Genomic DNA, 14506 nt, shown 5'->3' with positions numbered 1-14506 from the left:
AGGTTACGTAGTGACTAAAAATTGCCTCAAAGGAGTGTTCTACAATTGTAAATGGTACAGTTAGCATCAATAGTAGAGCTTATGAAACTACCTATGCGTTAAAAGTACCCTACTAGCATTCTGAAATAGCTTTACAAAAAGAGATACCTATAGCTATTTAGTGTCATGAACGGGTCTGCCGTGATATATATATATATTATAATTTCACCTTAAATTAAATCCGGCGTTTCAACTGAGTGAGTCACGGATGCCTGACGTCTCAGCAACATGACAACAGAGATATATCTAAACTACCCAAAAACAGCTTAGTTTAATTTTCGGGTAGTGTTGTATATTATATACCTATATCTCCGTTGACATTTTGCTAGGACGTCAGTCCGCGTTCACAGCTGCAACCCAGTAAAATTCGGATTTAAGGTAAAAATAATGAAATTATATCGCGGTAGAGGTCGTTCATATCATTAAATAAGTGTACAAAACGCGAAGGTTTAGAGTGACAAGAGATACCCGTATAGGCTGGTAGATACCTAGTTTTAGCCGTAAGCTAGTATCAGGTTTACAATGAAGATATCTAATTTAAAGTAAATTATATAGGTGGGAGTTACTTTTAGCGCGTTATTCTATCCACTCGTAGCTAGTAATAAGCTCATAAAATGCACGTACACATAGGTACAATGTTTCCACGTTCCAGACTGGACAGCGGAATAGGTACAAAATGATTCAATCGTTTAAGGATAATTTCCTTCTCAAGTCCCCCTCGCAAGACTAGGATCAAATGATAGAAATGATACAGACACCGAGATAGACAAAAACGTGTATTAACATTAACAGTTTCGGTACTTACACAGTTTTTTTTACAATTATTTACAATGTATTCTTATCGTGTCAACTTTTTTAGTTATATATGGATATATACAAAATATTATTATGGAAGAACACTTTTTGTTTACATATTTTTTATATTCAAATGGAATTAATTATGTTAGGTACAGTCAGCGTCAAATACTTCGTAGCAGTCAAAGTGGCCAAATAGTTCGGTACACCATACTAAATATATGGTGTACCGAACTATTTGGCCACTTTGACTGCTACGAAGTATTTGACGCTGACTGTACCATAAAACCACCCAAATATAGTTCAGTATAGTAAGGACGCTAAGTACGAAGAATTTCGTACATTGGACCTGTGGGGGCCATGTTATTATTTGTGTAGTTTTTATTTTATATCTATAGTCTGTTTCATATCTAGTATTCATTGACGGACGAGATCCGTACATAGTAGTTACGTATAGCGGAGACAGAGCGCCGGACGTCATCCTTTGTTCTAGTTCCCAACCGGTTGCGCGAGCGCTGTCCGCCGCAACGCGCCTGCGCCTCTAGCGCGGCGCGGCCAGTCGATCTATCCGCTCGATACTGAACGCACGTCGCTTTGCGCTCCGAAACCTTTACGTGATCCTATCTTGCTTTGCTTGTTTTGTGTTCCTTTCACCTTCTGTGCTTGTGTGCTGACTTTCTTCTGTGCTTGTGCTAATAAACTGCTGTGTCGTGAATTGCCGACTTTGATTTTTAGCGCCAAGGACAGTTCCTGCTAATTACCACAAAAAGTGCCACACTGGTGACCCCGTTGGACACGAAAACATTCGTAAACGGAACACAGGGAATAACCCGGAATATGTCAGATAACGAGTCTGAAGCAAGAAAAAAGAATAACGATGAACCGCGCAGCACGCGGGCGACATTGCGCGTTTCCACTGACGCATCCGAGATTTGCCGGGTCAGCGTCAAAGTACCACCGTTTTGGCCGGAGGAGCCGGAAATCTGGTTCGCCCAGATAGAAGGACAATTTCACGTTGGAAACATTACACAGGACGTGACGAAATTCAACTACGTCGTAAGTCAACTAGACCAACAATATTTAAAAGAAGTGAAAGACATTGTCATTTCCCCTCCCGCCACGGAAAAATATGATAAATTAAAAGCGGAATTAATCAAGCGACTCACGGCTTCAAAGGAAAAGAAGCAACTACAGATGGTAATGCACGAAGAGCTTGGGGACCGAAAACCATCGCAGTTTTTACGACAGCTAAAAAGCCTGGGAGGCCCAACCATGCCTGAAGATTTTATAAAAACCCTGTGGACAACGCGTCTTCCTATGAATATCCAAACTTTTATCGCAGGACAACCTGATACCAGCTTGGAAGATCTCGCAGAACGGGCAGATAGGATAAAAGACTTGGCAACCTCACCTCAAGTAGCCTCCACATCTACGTCCGGGCCTGGATCCCACATGGAATCATTAGCCAACGAAGTAGCCGAACTCAAAAAACAAATGCAATCAATGCACATGAAGCTGGACCGCAACAACCGCTACCCACGCTGCTCGCAATCTTATCAGCCATCTCGTAGCCAGTCAGGGCAACGATCTAACTCAAGCTACCGCAAGTTCCCAGTTTGCTGGGTTCACGCTAAATACGGGAAAAGGGCTACCAAATGCATTAAACCGTGTGATTTCGGGTCGGAAAACTTATCGGGCAATCAGTAGTGGCGGCCAATGATTGCCCCAAAGCTTCTAGCCGCTTGTTTGTAACAGATCGTAAATTGAAGACACGGTTCCTCATTGATACCGGCAGTGACCTCTGTGTCTTCCCGCATTCTGCACTCAAACAACGCCGGCCAAAGACCGATTTTCAACTGACCGCAGCTAATGAATCGATAATAAATACGTACGGTTACGTCCACCTTACTCTGGACTTGGGCCTTCGCCGCGATTACTCTTGGCGATTTGTCGTTGCCGACGTGACTAAAGCCATCATCGGAGCCGACTTCTTAGGTCATTATAACCTCTTAGTCGACATCCGACTACAGCGTTTAGTCGACAACACAACTTCATTGCATGTCGCGGGGTTTCTACCGAGTTCATCTAAAAATATTTCCTCGATTAAGGTAGTAGGCGGTGACAGCAAGTACCACGACATATTGAATGAATTCCCAGAGATAACACGACCATCAGGCGTACAGCGAGAGCTAAAACACAATACAGTGCATTTTATCAAAACCACCCCCGGGGCTCCAGTCTCTTCCTCCCCACGTAGACTAGCACCCGATAAGCTGCAGATAGCAAAGAAAGAGTTTGAAGCCATGTTAAAGGATGGCACTGCACGGCCTTCACAAAGTCCATGGTCATCTCCCCTTCACCTCGCGCCCAAGAAGGAAAACGGTTGGAGACCTTGCGGAGATTACCGGATGCTGAACGCAAGAACCATACCGGATCGGTACCCTATACGCCACATACATGACTTCGCGCATAACATTACCGGATGCAAGATATTCTCGAAGTTAGACCTCGTGAAGGCATATAACCAGATACCGGTCAGCCCCGAAGACATACCGAAAACCGCCATCACCACACCGTTCGGACTATTTGAATTCCCGTATATGACGTTCGGATTACGAAACGCAGGGCAAACTTTTCAGAGATTTGTAGACGAAATCACGCGAGGATTAGACAATTGTTACGCCTACCTCGATGATTTTCTCATTTTCTCAAGAAACAGCGAAGAGCATGAGACCCATCTTCGCCAGATCTTCAGGAGACTGTCCGAGTACGGCATGCTAATAAATACATCGAAATGTATCTTCGGCGTGTCAGAGATAAACTTCTTGGGCTATTCTATAACTGCTAGAGGAACCAAACCCCTGAACGACAAGGTCGAGGCCATTTCCAGCTTCCCAGTACCGAAGAACGTCAAGGGGCTAAGAAGATTTTTAGGAATGTTGAACTTTTATAGACGCTTCATTCCTAGGGCAGCTCAAGTTCAAGCACCACTTAACTCCCTCTTGGTTGGCCCAGTAAAAGGCTCACACCCTGTTGACATCACGGGCAGAGCACTAAAAGCTTTTAATGACTGCAAACAGAGTCTTTGCCAGGCTGCATTACTGGCTCACCCTGACTGCCATGCCAGGCTCGGATTGGCATGTGACGCATCAGATACAGCAATCGGGGCGGTCTTACAACAATTCAAGGAGAGTTCTTGGCAACCACTAGCATTCTTCTCAAGGAAGCTCAGCCCAGCTCAACAAAAATATTCACCATACGATAGAGAGTTGCTAGCGATTTATGAAGCCGTAAAATATTTTAGACACATGGTCGAAGCACGTAATTTCACCATTTATACCGACCACAAGCCTCTAACATTCGCGTTTCACAATCGCAAGGAGAAATGCCCACCTCGCCAATACCGCCATCTTGACTATATATCGCAATTCACAACGGATATTCGACATATAGCTGGTACAGATAACGTCGTAGCTGATACCTTATCCCGTATCGAAGAAATTTCATCGCCTGTGAACCTTGAGCATTTGGCCAAAAGTCAGGCCGAAGACCCAGAACTGGCCCAACTCTTGCAACAAACCACGTCATTACGACTTATAAAAACCAAGGTTCCTGGAACACACGCTGAACTTTATTGCGATATCAGTGTGAAAAACCCGAGGCCATACGTTCCGAAGATCTTTAGACGACAGATTTTTAACAGCCTTCACAGTCTGAGCCACCCAGGGGCTAATGCTTCAGTAAAGTTAGTAACAGAACGCTTCGTATGGCCTGAAATGAGGAAGGATTGCCGAGAATGGTCACGGTGCTGCCTGCCCTGTCAGCGGTCCAAGATATCGCGACACGTCTCTGCACCTATAGGAACATTCCAACTGCCTCGCGCAAGATTCAGACACATCCACATAGACCTCGTAGGACCACTACCACCTTCAGAAGGATTTCGATACTGCCTTACTGCGGTAGATAGGTTCACGAGGTGGCCCGAGGCAGTACCGATAACAGATGCAACTGCAGAGACCGTAGCCAAGGCCTTACTTTCCACATGGATCTCGAGGTTCGGCTGTCCTGAAGAAATAGTCACAGACCGTGGCCGCCAATTCGAGTCGTCTTTGTTTAAGCATCTTGCCCAAATATCCGGATTTCAACACAAGACAACCACTGCATATCATCCGGCGTGCAACGGTATCGTGGAGAGATTCCATAGACAACTTAAGGCAGCAATCTCTTGTCACTCGGCAGAAAAATGGACGGAGTCGTTACCGATAGTTCTTCTGGGTGTCCGAAGCGCATACAAGGAAGATCTACAGGCATCGTCAGCCGAAATAGTATACGGCGAAACCTTACGATTGCCAGGCGAATTCTTTGAGCCACATATGTCAGGATCTACGGATATTACTGATTACATGGCTCGTCTTCGCCAGTCAACTAAAAGACTTCGACCACTGCCAGCCTCACGCCATGACAATAAGTCAATATTTGTTTTTAAAGACTTAGCCACATGTAGCCACGTTTTCCTGAGGGAAGACGCATTGCGCGCCGCACTACAACCTGCATACACTGGACCGCATCAAGTACTAGAGAGAGATGCCAAGGTTTTCAAACTGATGATTAAAGGAAAACAGGTTTCCGTATCAATAGATCGGTTAAAACCGGCCTACATAATGGATAGCAACAATAATTCCGAAGAAACTAGAGCAAGTATGACCAAGGATCCAGTTGTAACCAGAACAAGGTCAGGTCGTGAAGTACGCCGGCCATGCTATTATCGCCCGTAGCGACGGTCTCAGGAGGGGAGTGATGTGGGGGCCATGTTATTATTTGTGTAGTTTTTATTTTATATCTATAGTCTGTTTCATATCTAGTATTCATTGAGGTACGTATAGCGGAGACAGAGCGCCGGACGTCATCCTTTGTTCTAGTTCCCAACCGGTTGCGCGAGCGCTGTCCGCCGCAACGCGCCTGCGCCTCTAGCGCGGCGCGGCCAGTCGATCTATCCGCTCGATACTGAACGCACGTCGCTTTGCGCTCCGAAACCTTTACGTGATCCTATCTTGCTTTGCTTGTTTTGTGTTCCTTTCACCTTCTGTGCTTGTGTGCTGACTTTCTTCTGTGCTTGTGCTAATAAACTGCTGTGTCGTGAATTGCCGACTTTGATTTTTAGCGCCAAGGACAGTTCCTGCTAATTACCACAAAAAGTGCCACAGACCCTCCTGTTCCTCTCTATCGCGCGCGTGTAATTATATTGCAGACCCGCCCATGCTGCCGGCGGCGGCGGTAATTGCCACGTGCGAACGGAACACAAAATATATATGCCCATGCGATAGACATAGGAACAGGCGGGTCAATGTACGGAATTCTTCGTATTTAGCGTTCTTACTTTAATACCACATCTATGATCCACAAGTTCAATATGAAATTATGTATAAAACCAATGTTCTTTTCAGTTTTATTAGAGAATTTTCTAAATTATACATTTTTGCCTCAGAACTATGGTATCTAAATAAATATTAGTCACACCTGAATGAAGATATTTGAGTTTCACGGCAATAAAATTGAAATTCAGGGGTGACTTGGGTCCATAAAATGTTTAAGTTTATAGTGTGCTTAAAGATAAAAGTCGTGGAATGTATGGGGCATAATACATTTCACGACTCTTCTCTTTCCGAACAGACTCTAAAAGTGTAGGCTGCTCCATTTATTACTGGCAGTATTGATTTCATTTCACTTAGACATCCCTTAGAATTATAAATAAAAAAAGACTGGAAAAAAATATTCTCGTCCCCGAGAATTGTATTCAGCACTGGTGGGAAATATTATTTAAAGCAAAATAATCAAAGGTAGGTAAGGTAGTGTGTTCAAATTACCAGCACGTGTACTAGGTTACTTCAAAAAGCATTAAAAACGGCCAAATAATGCGCCTTAAACGCCTTCAGCAACAATAAAGGCAAAAATAAAAAACACTTTTTTTCTAATTATGTACTTTTAAATGTCGTTACGATTGGTTAAGTTTTAGAAGAGGAAAATATCGAGAATCGAAACCTTGATTACTGAGCTTTTTATGCAGGATTTTTCGCCTAATCTGAAGTTGTCCTTATCGCACTAATTTTAGAAGCCGCCCACGTCAGCGCAATATTAGCTGGCTATGTAGCTGGTATTTCTTCTTAAATGTCCCAGATACGAATGTTATCGCCGATGTTCTGCTTTTCCAATTTGAGCATACAATAATTATTAATTAGTCAAATCAGATCTTAGCGAAGTATTTATGTATAGGCACCAGAGTTGAGGTTACATTAACATAATATGAGGTAATAACAGGGGGATTTTGAAATTACTCCTTTCGCTTCGTAGCGATTGCAAGTTCGACAGCCACCGAAGGATTAATGACATAAAAATCTTCGAGGTTTGTATTTAGCATAATATAGAGGTTTTTTTTTTAATAATAGAAGAGGCAAACGAGCAGATGGGTCACCTGATGGTAAGCGATTACCGCCGCCCATGGACACCTGCAACACCAGAGGGGTTGTAAGTGCGTTGCCACCCTTTTAAGATGGGAGTACGCTCTTTTCTTGAAGGTGTGAATTAAATTCATTCACTCGTTAAATAAAACTCTTCTGCCGATATTTGCATGCACATATTATAATATACTCGTAATTATATGGAATTGCAGCGGGTACACTCAGCTAGCTCACCAATCTCTAAAGGTCTTAGGTAGTTACTAAGTAATCTTATGGTGTCTTAAAAAAATTATCTAATTTAAGATTGAATCTACATAATATCAACAGTTTGAACGAACCGATAATTTATCATAATGAAGTTGTGATAAAGAACTAATACAATAACACAATCTGATTAAAGAGATACAATGTTATACACTTTTAACAAAACAGACAGTAACATAATGCTAGATTTAAAATAATGTGCGAGGTACAGCTGCTATGCTAGTTATGCTACCTCTGCTATGGGTAGGTAGTAAATAGGTAACATATTATTTACTAAAAGATAAAAATACATCTTTTACACTTTGCCCTACATGCATATATCCATCCCGCTGATAACCTATATTATACTTACTGATCGTGATTCATTATACTGTAAGTATTCATTAGTGTAACAGCGAGGAAAAATTATATCTCGCTACATACTCGCTACTAAACGGCCTGAATCCTGACTCTATGTGAGCGTCAATAGAGTCGACGCTAAGAATATGTTTGTAGCAGGCTGTACAAATAAATTAAATTAATTGCTTATAGAGATAATCATTCTCATAACCCTATGGCAAGGACAAGATAAACAAAGAAGATTTTACTAGTGGCTCTGTGAGCTGCAGACCTCACGATAAGCTTAATAAAAATAACTTCAAAAATTAAAACCACAGCGAATTCACAATAGTCTTAACTCAGTAAGCTTAAGCGCCACGAAACGAAAAAAAAAATCAAACTTAACTATTGAACTTGCTTACAAAATTTCACAAGAATCAGTTGCAACCTTTAGAGGAGAACATCCGGACACACGAAAACATTTTTGCACAAGGTGAAACGGGAACCTTCGCTAACGCTCGGTCAATAAGCAGAAAAAGTAATATAATTTCGAGTGACTACTCATATACCTACCTGGAGGTGATTAAACAGAATCACTCACAAAATCCTAAACAGTTTTTCCTAAAAATAACGTGACTAGTGAATAAAAATATATAATTAGTTGTTGTTACATTGTAATTTGTGGAACATGTATTTATTCATTAAACGTAATCTAATCTGTCGCTATCATCGTATAGTATCACACATTCTGAGCACGTGGTGGCCATGTTGCCGTACTAAAGACCGGAAGAGTAGCACGACGATCCATGAAAGCCGGCATAAGATTTGTCCATCCATCAACAGGCCCGGATTTAGTGACCTATATGACCTAGACACTTGGTAACGCATTTGGAATTTAGGGGGTTTCCTTCTCTATCTCAAAACCATTGCTAGGTTGCCTGTGCCCTTAGGCCCGGGCCTTGTGGGCCTAGGCGGAAATCCGGCCCTGCCCATCAACTTTTCTAGACACGCCAGCTTTTCAAATAAATTTATAGGCTTTGCCGTGAAAATTGCTAAATTCCGCAATTTTTTTAATCTGTTTCAAGAGCGTGTTGTTTTCCGTTCATTTCTACTTCTTCAGGCTCTTTTACATTTGATTTATGACCTGCCGGTCCTATTAGCGACAGGATCACTGGCAGAAACACCAATCCGTTGAATAAGCCGAAAATTATGACGAGAAGGAAAATTTTGGCAAATGTCTGGAAAGTGTACGCTTGAGACATGCTTAGAAGAGACAAGGACAGTAAGGTCGCTCCTCCACCTAACAGCACCGCACCGCCTATTGCTGTGATCGTTTTGAAAGCCCTATCGGAGCGAGACCCGTCAGGAATCGTGAGGAACGTGTGTCCAACGTGCGCAGCATAGTCTACGCACAAACCTATAGCAAGCTCTAGTCCGATGCAGCACACTATGTCCACAGTCATCCCCCATCTTTGCATAAAACCTAAAACATTGACTATCGTTAACAGAACACACATGAATATCCAAAAACACATCTGCAGATTTGTTATCAAGACTGCCGTGCAAACCATGACGCACAGCAGAGCCAGCTCTACGTTTCTCTCGACTTCGACCGCAATGATTTCATCTGTGACCCAGTTGGCGAAGACTTTCGACCATACGCTGCGATATCCATCACCGGAAGAAATGGACGCATTCTGCACTAAACCCTTTGCTTGATTCATTGCCGGTATGTATTCGTCTGGACCGTTGAATTTTGTAAATTTAAATGATAGATGAGATGCCTTTATGGTGGTTGCCGATTGACCACACTTAAACGGTTTCGAAAACTTTAAATCCGTCTGGTATCTTCCACCGATTGGGCTAAATAAGAACTTAGATAAATACAAATTGAACTGTTCCTCTGAAACAGCGGTTGAGTTGTACACATCTAAATGGAAGTTACTTTGTACATATCCGTGAAAAGGATGGAGCCAAGAAACAACATCCTTAACATACGACTTCTTTTCCAAAGATTTCGTCAAATTATGCAAATGCGACAGTTCTTGGCGATAATCCATTTCTCCGAGGAAAACCATTGCCGTATGGCCTTCTTCCGGGTAATAGTAGTCGTGAGCATTCAAATACTGTTTGTAGTCAGAATATTCGGGAATAAACCATTTAGGATCAAACCTCTGTTCCAGTTTAAGTATAGCTTCTATACTAAACCCTGTTACAGCCAATGTAAATAAAATGACTATTATTTTACCCGGTGTAGTAAAAACTACGTTTTTATAAAATTTTGCAAGCAATTTTTGAATAGTAGTCTTATCCTTAGACAGCGAGACTGGAAACTTGTGGCGATAACAGAATAGGATACCATTTCTATTCGCTTCTATTCTTTTTATATCCAGGGTAAACACAGCTACGTAGAAAGTCACAGAGTAACAAAATATGAAAAATACCCCAATTGCCGCGTATATACAAAAAGATTTTAGCGATGGTAAAATTGTAATGGCGCCAATCAGTAGGGCGACGATATCGGTGAAGGAAGTGATGACGATGGACACGCCTGCGTGTTTCAGCATCAGGCCCACTTTATAAGGGATGCTCTTTCGCGAATCAGCTTCAGATAAATTTTCCCAACAAGCTTGCATTACAAACATGTCGTCTACACCTAAACCCATTAGGAGAAATGGTAGTGACGAATGGACGGGACCAAATGAGACACCAATTGCGGAACACCAACTAACGGCCGAGATGTACGCCATACCGACACACAGTAAACCTACGCTTCCTAAAGTCAACCTTACCTCTAACCAGTTAAATCTAGAAAGGCCTAACTGTATATACATAAACATTAAAAGAATACCAATGAACAGTTTACCAAGTTCTTGCATTATAGCATCTCCGCTTACGTCTGCGAAACTACGTCCAGCTTCATAATACAATGTAACATTGCTCAGATCATTTGATAATGTGACCATTAAATCAACATATTTTTGCTCCCACAAACCAAGAGGCACCGTAACCCAGTCTTCAGTCCCTACTAAATTACCCACTTCATTCAAGTCAACGGCAGACATATTGACTTCTGTGAACCAAGTCAGTATAACAGACTTGGCCGCAACAATGTCTCCGCTTTCATCACGACTCACACCACCCAGCAACTCTGTATAATCAAAATCGTGACCCGAAACAGGATTAGTCTTAACACTATTTACTTTACTAACAATGTCATGTTTGGTTGCACCTTTAATTAAATCTAAGTCATTCCTAAACAAGTCCACAATATTATGCTGCAAACACGTCATCGGAAAGTTTTCAATAAATCCACAGTAAAAATCTTCACCGATCCAAGATGTTGGGTCTGAAAATTCACTATCACCATTTTTACTGTCTTTTGATAAGCTAGAATTATTACTTGATTGTTTCACATTTTTGGTGTTGAAATTGAAGAAATTTGTAATAGCAGGAACTTTATAGCATAGTTCATTAATGGAGTAATCACTGTGCTCATATCTAATTTGAAGAGTATTTACTTGTTCTGTAATGTTGTAGATGGCTTGTAGTACATCAGGCTGCAGGACATCATCGGCTTCCACCAGCACCCTCTGCAGGCGGAAAGCAGTTCCAAAGTGATTGATGTACCAATATGTGTCTCGGTAAAAATCAGATTCAGGTGGAACCCATAATTTCATGGGGTTCTTCTCTATACGGAACTTCATCAATCCAATTCCACTTAATAGCACAAAGGTCCAACTTAATACGATAGTCCGCACTGGATGTCTTCCAATGTGCACTCCGAGGATGAAAAATATTTTCTCCACAAAGTGGACAAATCTTGATGAAACATTCTCCCATAGTTGTTGAGGGGTCTTAATTTTCTCTTTTGATGGCATGCCTTTAATGTAACAGGATAATTTTCAATTTTCCAATTATATATGAGTAGAGTAAAAAAAGGCGCCAAATATCCAATTTAAAATGTTTGTGTACTTATGAAGCCAAATAGTTAAAATGTCATTATTTGGCCTGTCTTGAAAAACAATGCGCAGTCCGGCATTGCTTTTTCTCGCCCACTTTACTGATAAGGGACATCGCCAATACAATATTATTTTTGTCACAGTCACCGCCGCATCCCGGACAAATACAATATAAAATTAAAGCTACACTTTAACGGAATAATGAAGAGAGACTATCCATAGACTTCATGTTTAAAAAGGTCACTTCATAAGTAGTAAAAACTTTAACTAAGTTAATCCGTTGACGAACTAAAAGCGCCCGAACTTCTCGCTGATCACACAACAATGCAATGAAATGAATGAACGTGTTACACGACTTTGTAATGAATCAACACTGATTTTGTGTTCAACTGACTGGACTGACAGAAGTGGAAGTGACAGATAAGTGACAGATCGGAAATCGAATAAATGCTGAAAAATTAGCTTGCAATCGAAATAAAATCCAATGAGACGCTATAAATTTTAGGAAAAAATGCATTTAAAGATCATTTACGTTATAAAAGGATTTAGTAATTGTATATTAACAACTATTAGTGATATATTTTTTCTGCTGTGGCATCACTTATTAGTGTTACTAGCTTAAACGTCAGTGTCAGTGTTACGTTCAGTGTTGCCAGGCGTACGATAATTACCGTACTCGTACAATAATTCGGATTGTGGTACGTTGTACGGTCCAAAGAGCATTATCGTATGAAAAAGTACGATAATTTCAGCCCTTGGACGATATCACTCAAAAAGTCTAGTTTATGAACCAAAATATGAAACTTTCTTTCAGAAATAAGTTACAATTAGCAGCTTTTGAATGATCGGCTCCTTGGTTTACGTCATAAATTACGAAATTTCCTGTAAACCGTTTGGATTTATCACAAATCATACAAATATTAAACTGATTTTTGCGCAATTTAGACGAAAATAGCGTTTTCTTTGATTATACATTAGGCGTATTTTGCAAGAAATTTTGGGATAAGTGCCTTTTTGTTTTGATAGGCGTACAATAATTTTTTCTTCGGTACAATAATTTTGATCATAGATATAATAACGGTAAAGATGGAGCCTAAGCTAGCTGTCATCGTAACACAGGGTGGACACGCCATACATCGAAAATGATTTGCGTTCCTATGTGTGAACGGCACGTCTGTACACGCATCATTGTGTGAGTAAGTTGCTTAGGGCTGCCACGTGCGGCGTGCGGGAAAGCCGACGCTTGCCGATGCCGGCCGAAGTGACACGATAGGCCGCCGGCCTCGTTGGATAACCCAATCGAATTATTTAAACAAACTAAATGTTAAGGCTCCAATTGTTAATTCACTAGGTCGGTTTATATTCCAGCACGTACATTGGACATTCAAAGCGCCATTATCAAATGTGTTTGCAGTTTTTATTTCTTTTATAGCATACACTGTTTATTATAAAAGTGAAAAATCAACGCGAACGTCCGTTATAACATTCCTTTTTGCGAGAGATATAAATCAATAGGTAATTTCTAGAAAAGAAACGATTGTAGAATGTAAAAAAAATTACGTGCAATATTTGTGTATAATTGCATGTTGACAAACATTCACAAATTCAACGAACAGGTTGATAAAAATTTGTAGATGTCTTATATAACCACACATTTTACAAAACTACCTAACCGCACACGTCTTTTTGATTAAGTTCCGTCCGAAAGCCACAACTTTTTTTTAATTCGCCTTTATCGATGCGACCGATTGACACTGTCGAAGAGAAGACGGTAAGGAATTCCATAATTTAATAGCACACAGTAAAAGACTTGTCATAGGATCGGTGTTTGTGAGGCGGGATAGCCAGAGAGAGATTTGCGCTGGAACGGAGCCGGTGCCCGCTGCCATCTGCTAAAAATTTAAATCTCTCCGAGAGATAAGGAGGAGAAGAAGGAGAGAATAGGACGTTAAAGAGAAGGGAAAGTACATGTATGTCTCTACGACATACATGTACATTTTAATATTAATTGGTTTTGGCAGCACGACAAAGCGGCTAAAAGCTTCACTATCAACTTACTAAAAGTCACTGAACGTGTTTTCGCTATGATGGGTATTTATATTGTATTTAATACTAAATTATTACCAACTCAATAGTCCCCCTAAGTAATTAATATCCTACACGAAATTGGTAAGTATATTCATATAAAATGTATTAATTTTCATAAATATACAGGTCATTCATGTTCTTACAGTATTTGACAAACGATTTTGATACTTTGTCATTTTATGCATAATAATATATGTACTTCTAATTTATTTTCAGGATCTCTAATAAAATACCATTTAGTTAATGATATCAAAAGATATGCAAGAATTTTTAATCCACGTATCCGATTTAAGAGCATTCAATTCAGATGAAGATATCTCTGGTTATAATGAAGCTAATTCAATAATAAGTGACAATTATTAAAAAGATTCAAGGCTTCGATTATGATGAAATAAAAAGATTCTATTAAAATATTTATTTATTTTAAAATTGTATATGTATAGATATATTTGGTTTCAAGTGTGATGCTCAATACACACACACACCATTAAGATTAAGATATTTATTAATAAAATTATAAATAATTTTACGTGTCACACAGTAGTATATACATTGAGCCAATGTAGTAAAAAATAATTGTAGAGT

General features: G+C 40.4%; 2 protein-coding genes across 2 annotated transcripts; one reads left to right on the top strand and one right to left on the bottom strand.

The window, feature by feature from the left end:
• Positions 1-802: 802 nt before the first annotated feature.
• LOC133520559 (protein patched homolog 1-like) lies at positions 803-12508 on the bottom strand. Its single transcript, XM_061855055.1, has 2 exons — positions 6041-12508; positions 803-1183 (listed from the first exon to the last, which is right to left on the bottom strand). Exon 1 carries the CDS (start codon positions 11750-11752, stop codon positions 8942-8944), a length of 2811 nt encoding a protein of 936 aa, XP_061711039.1. The 5' UTR covers positions 11753-12508; the 3' UTR covers positions 803-1183; positions 6041-8941.
• LOC133520315 (uncharacterized) lies at positions 1672-2541 on the top strand. Its single transcript, XM_061854684.1, has one exon. The coding sequence runs from the start codon at positions 1672-1674 to the stop codon at positions 2539-2541; it is 870 nt and encodes a 289-aa protein (XP_061710668.1).
• Positions 12509-14506: the final 1998 nt, after the last annotated feature.

The sequence above is a fragment of the Cydia pomonella genome, chromosome 8, assembly GCF_033807575.1.
Source record: "Cydia pomonella isolate Wapato2018A chromosome 8, ilCydPomo1, whole genome shotgun sequence".
Taxonomy (NCBI): domain Eukaryota; kingdom Metazoa; phylum Arthropoda; class Insecta; order Lepidoptera; family Tortricidae; genus Cydia; species Cydia pomonella.
Note: the sequence above shows the minus strand (reverse complement) of the source record. Positions and strands in the feature narration are given on the sequence as shown.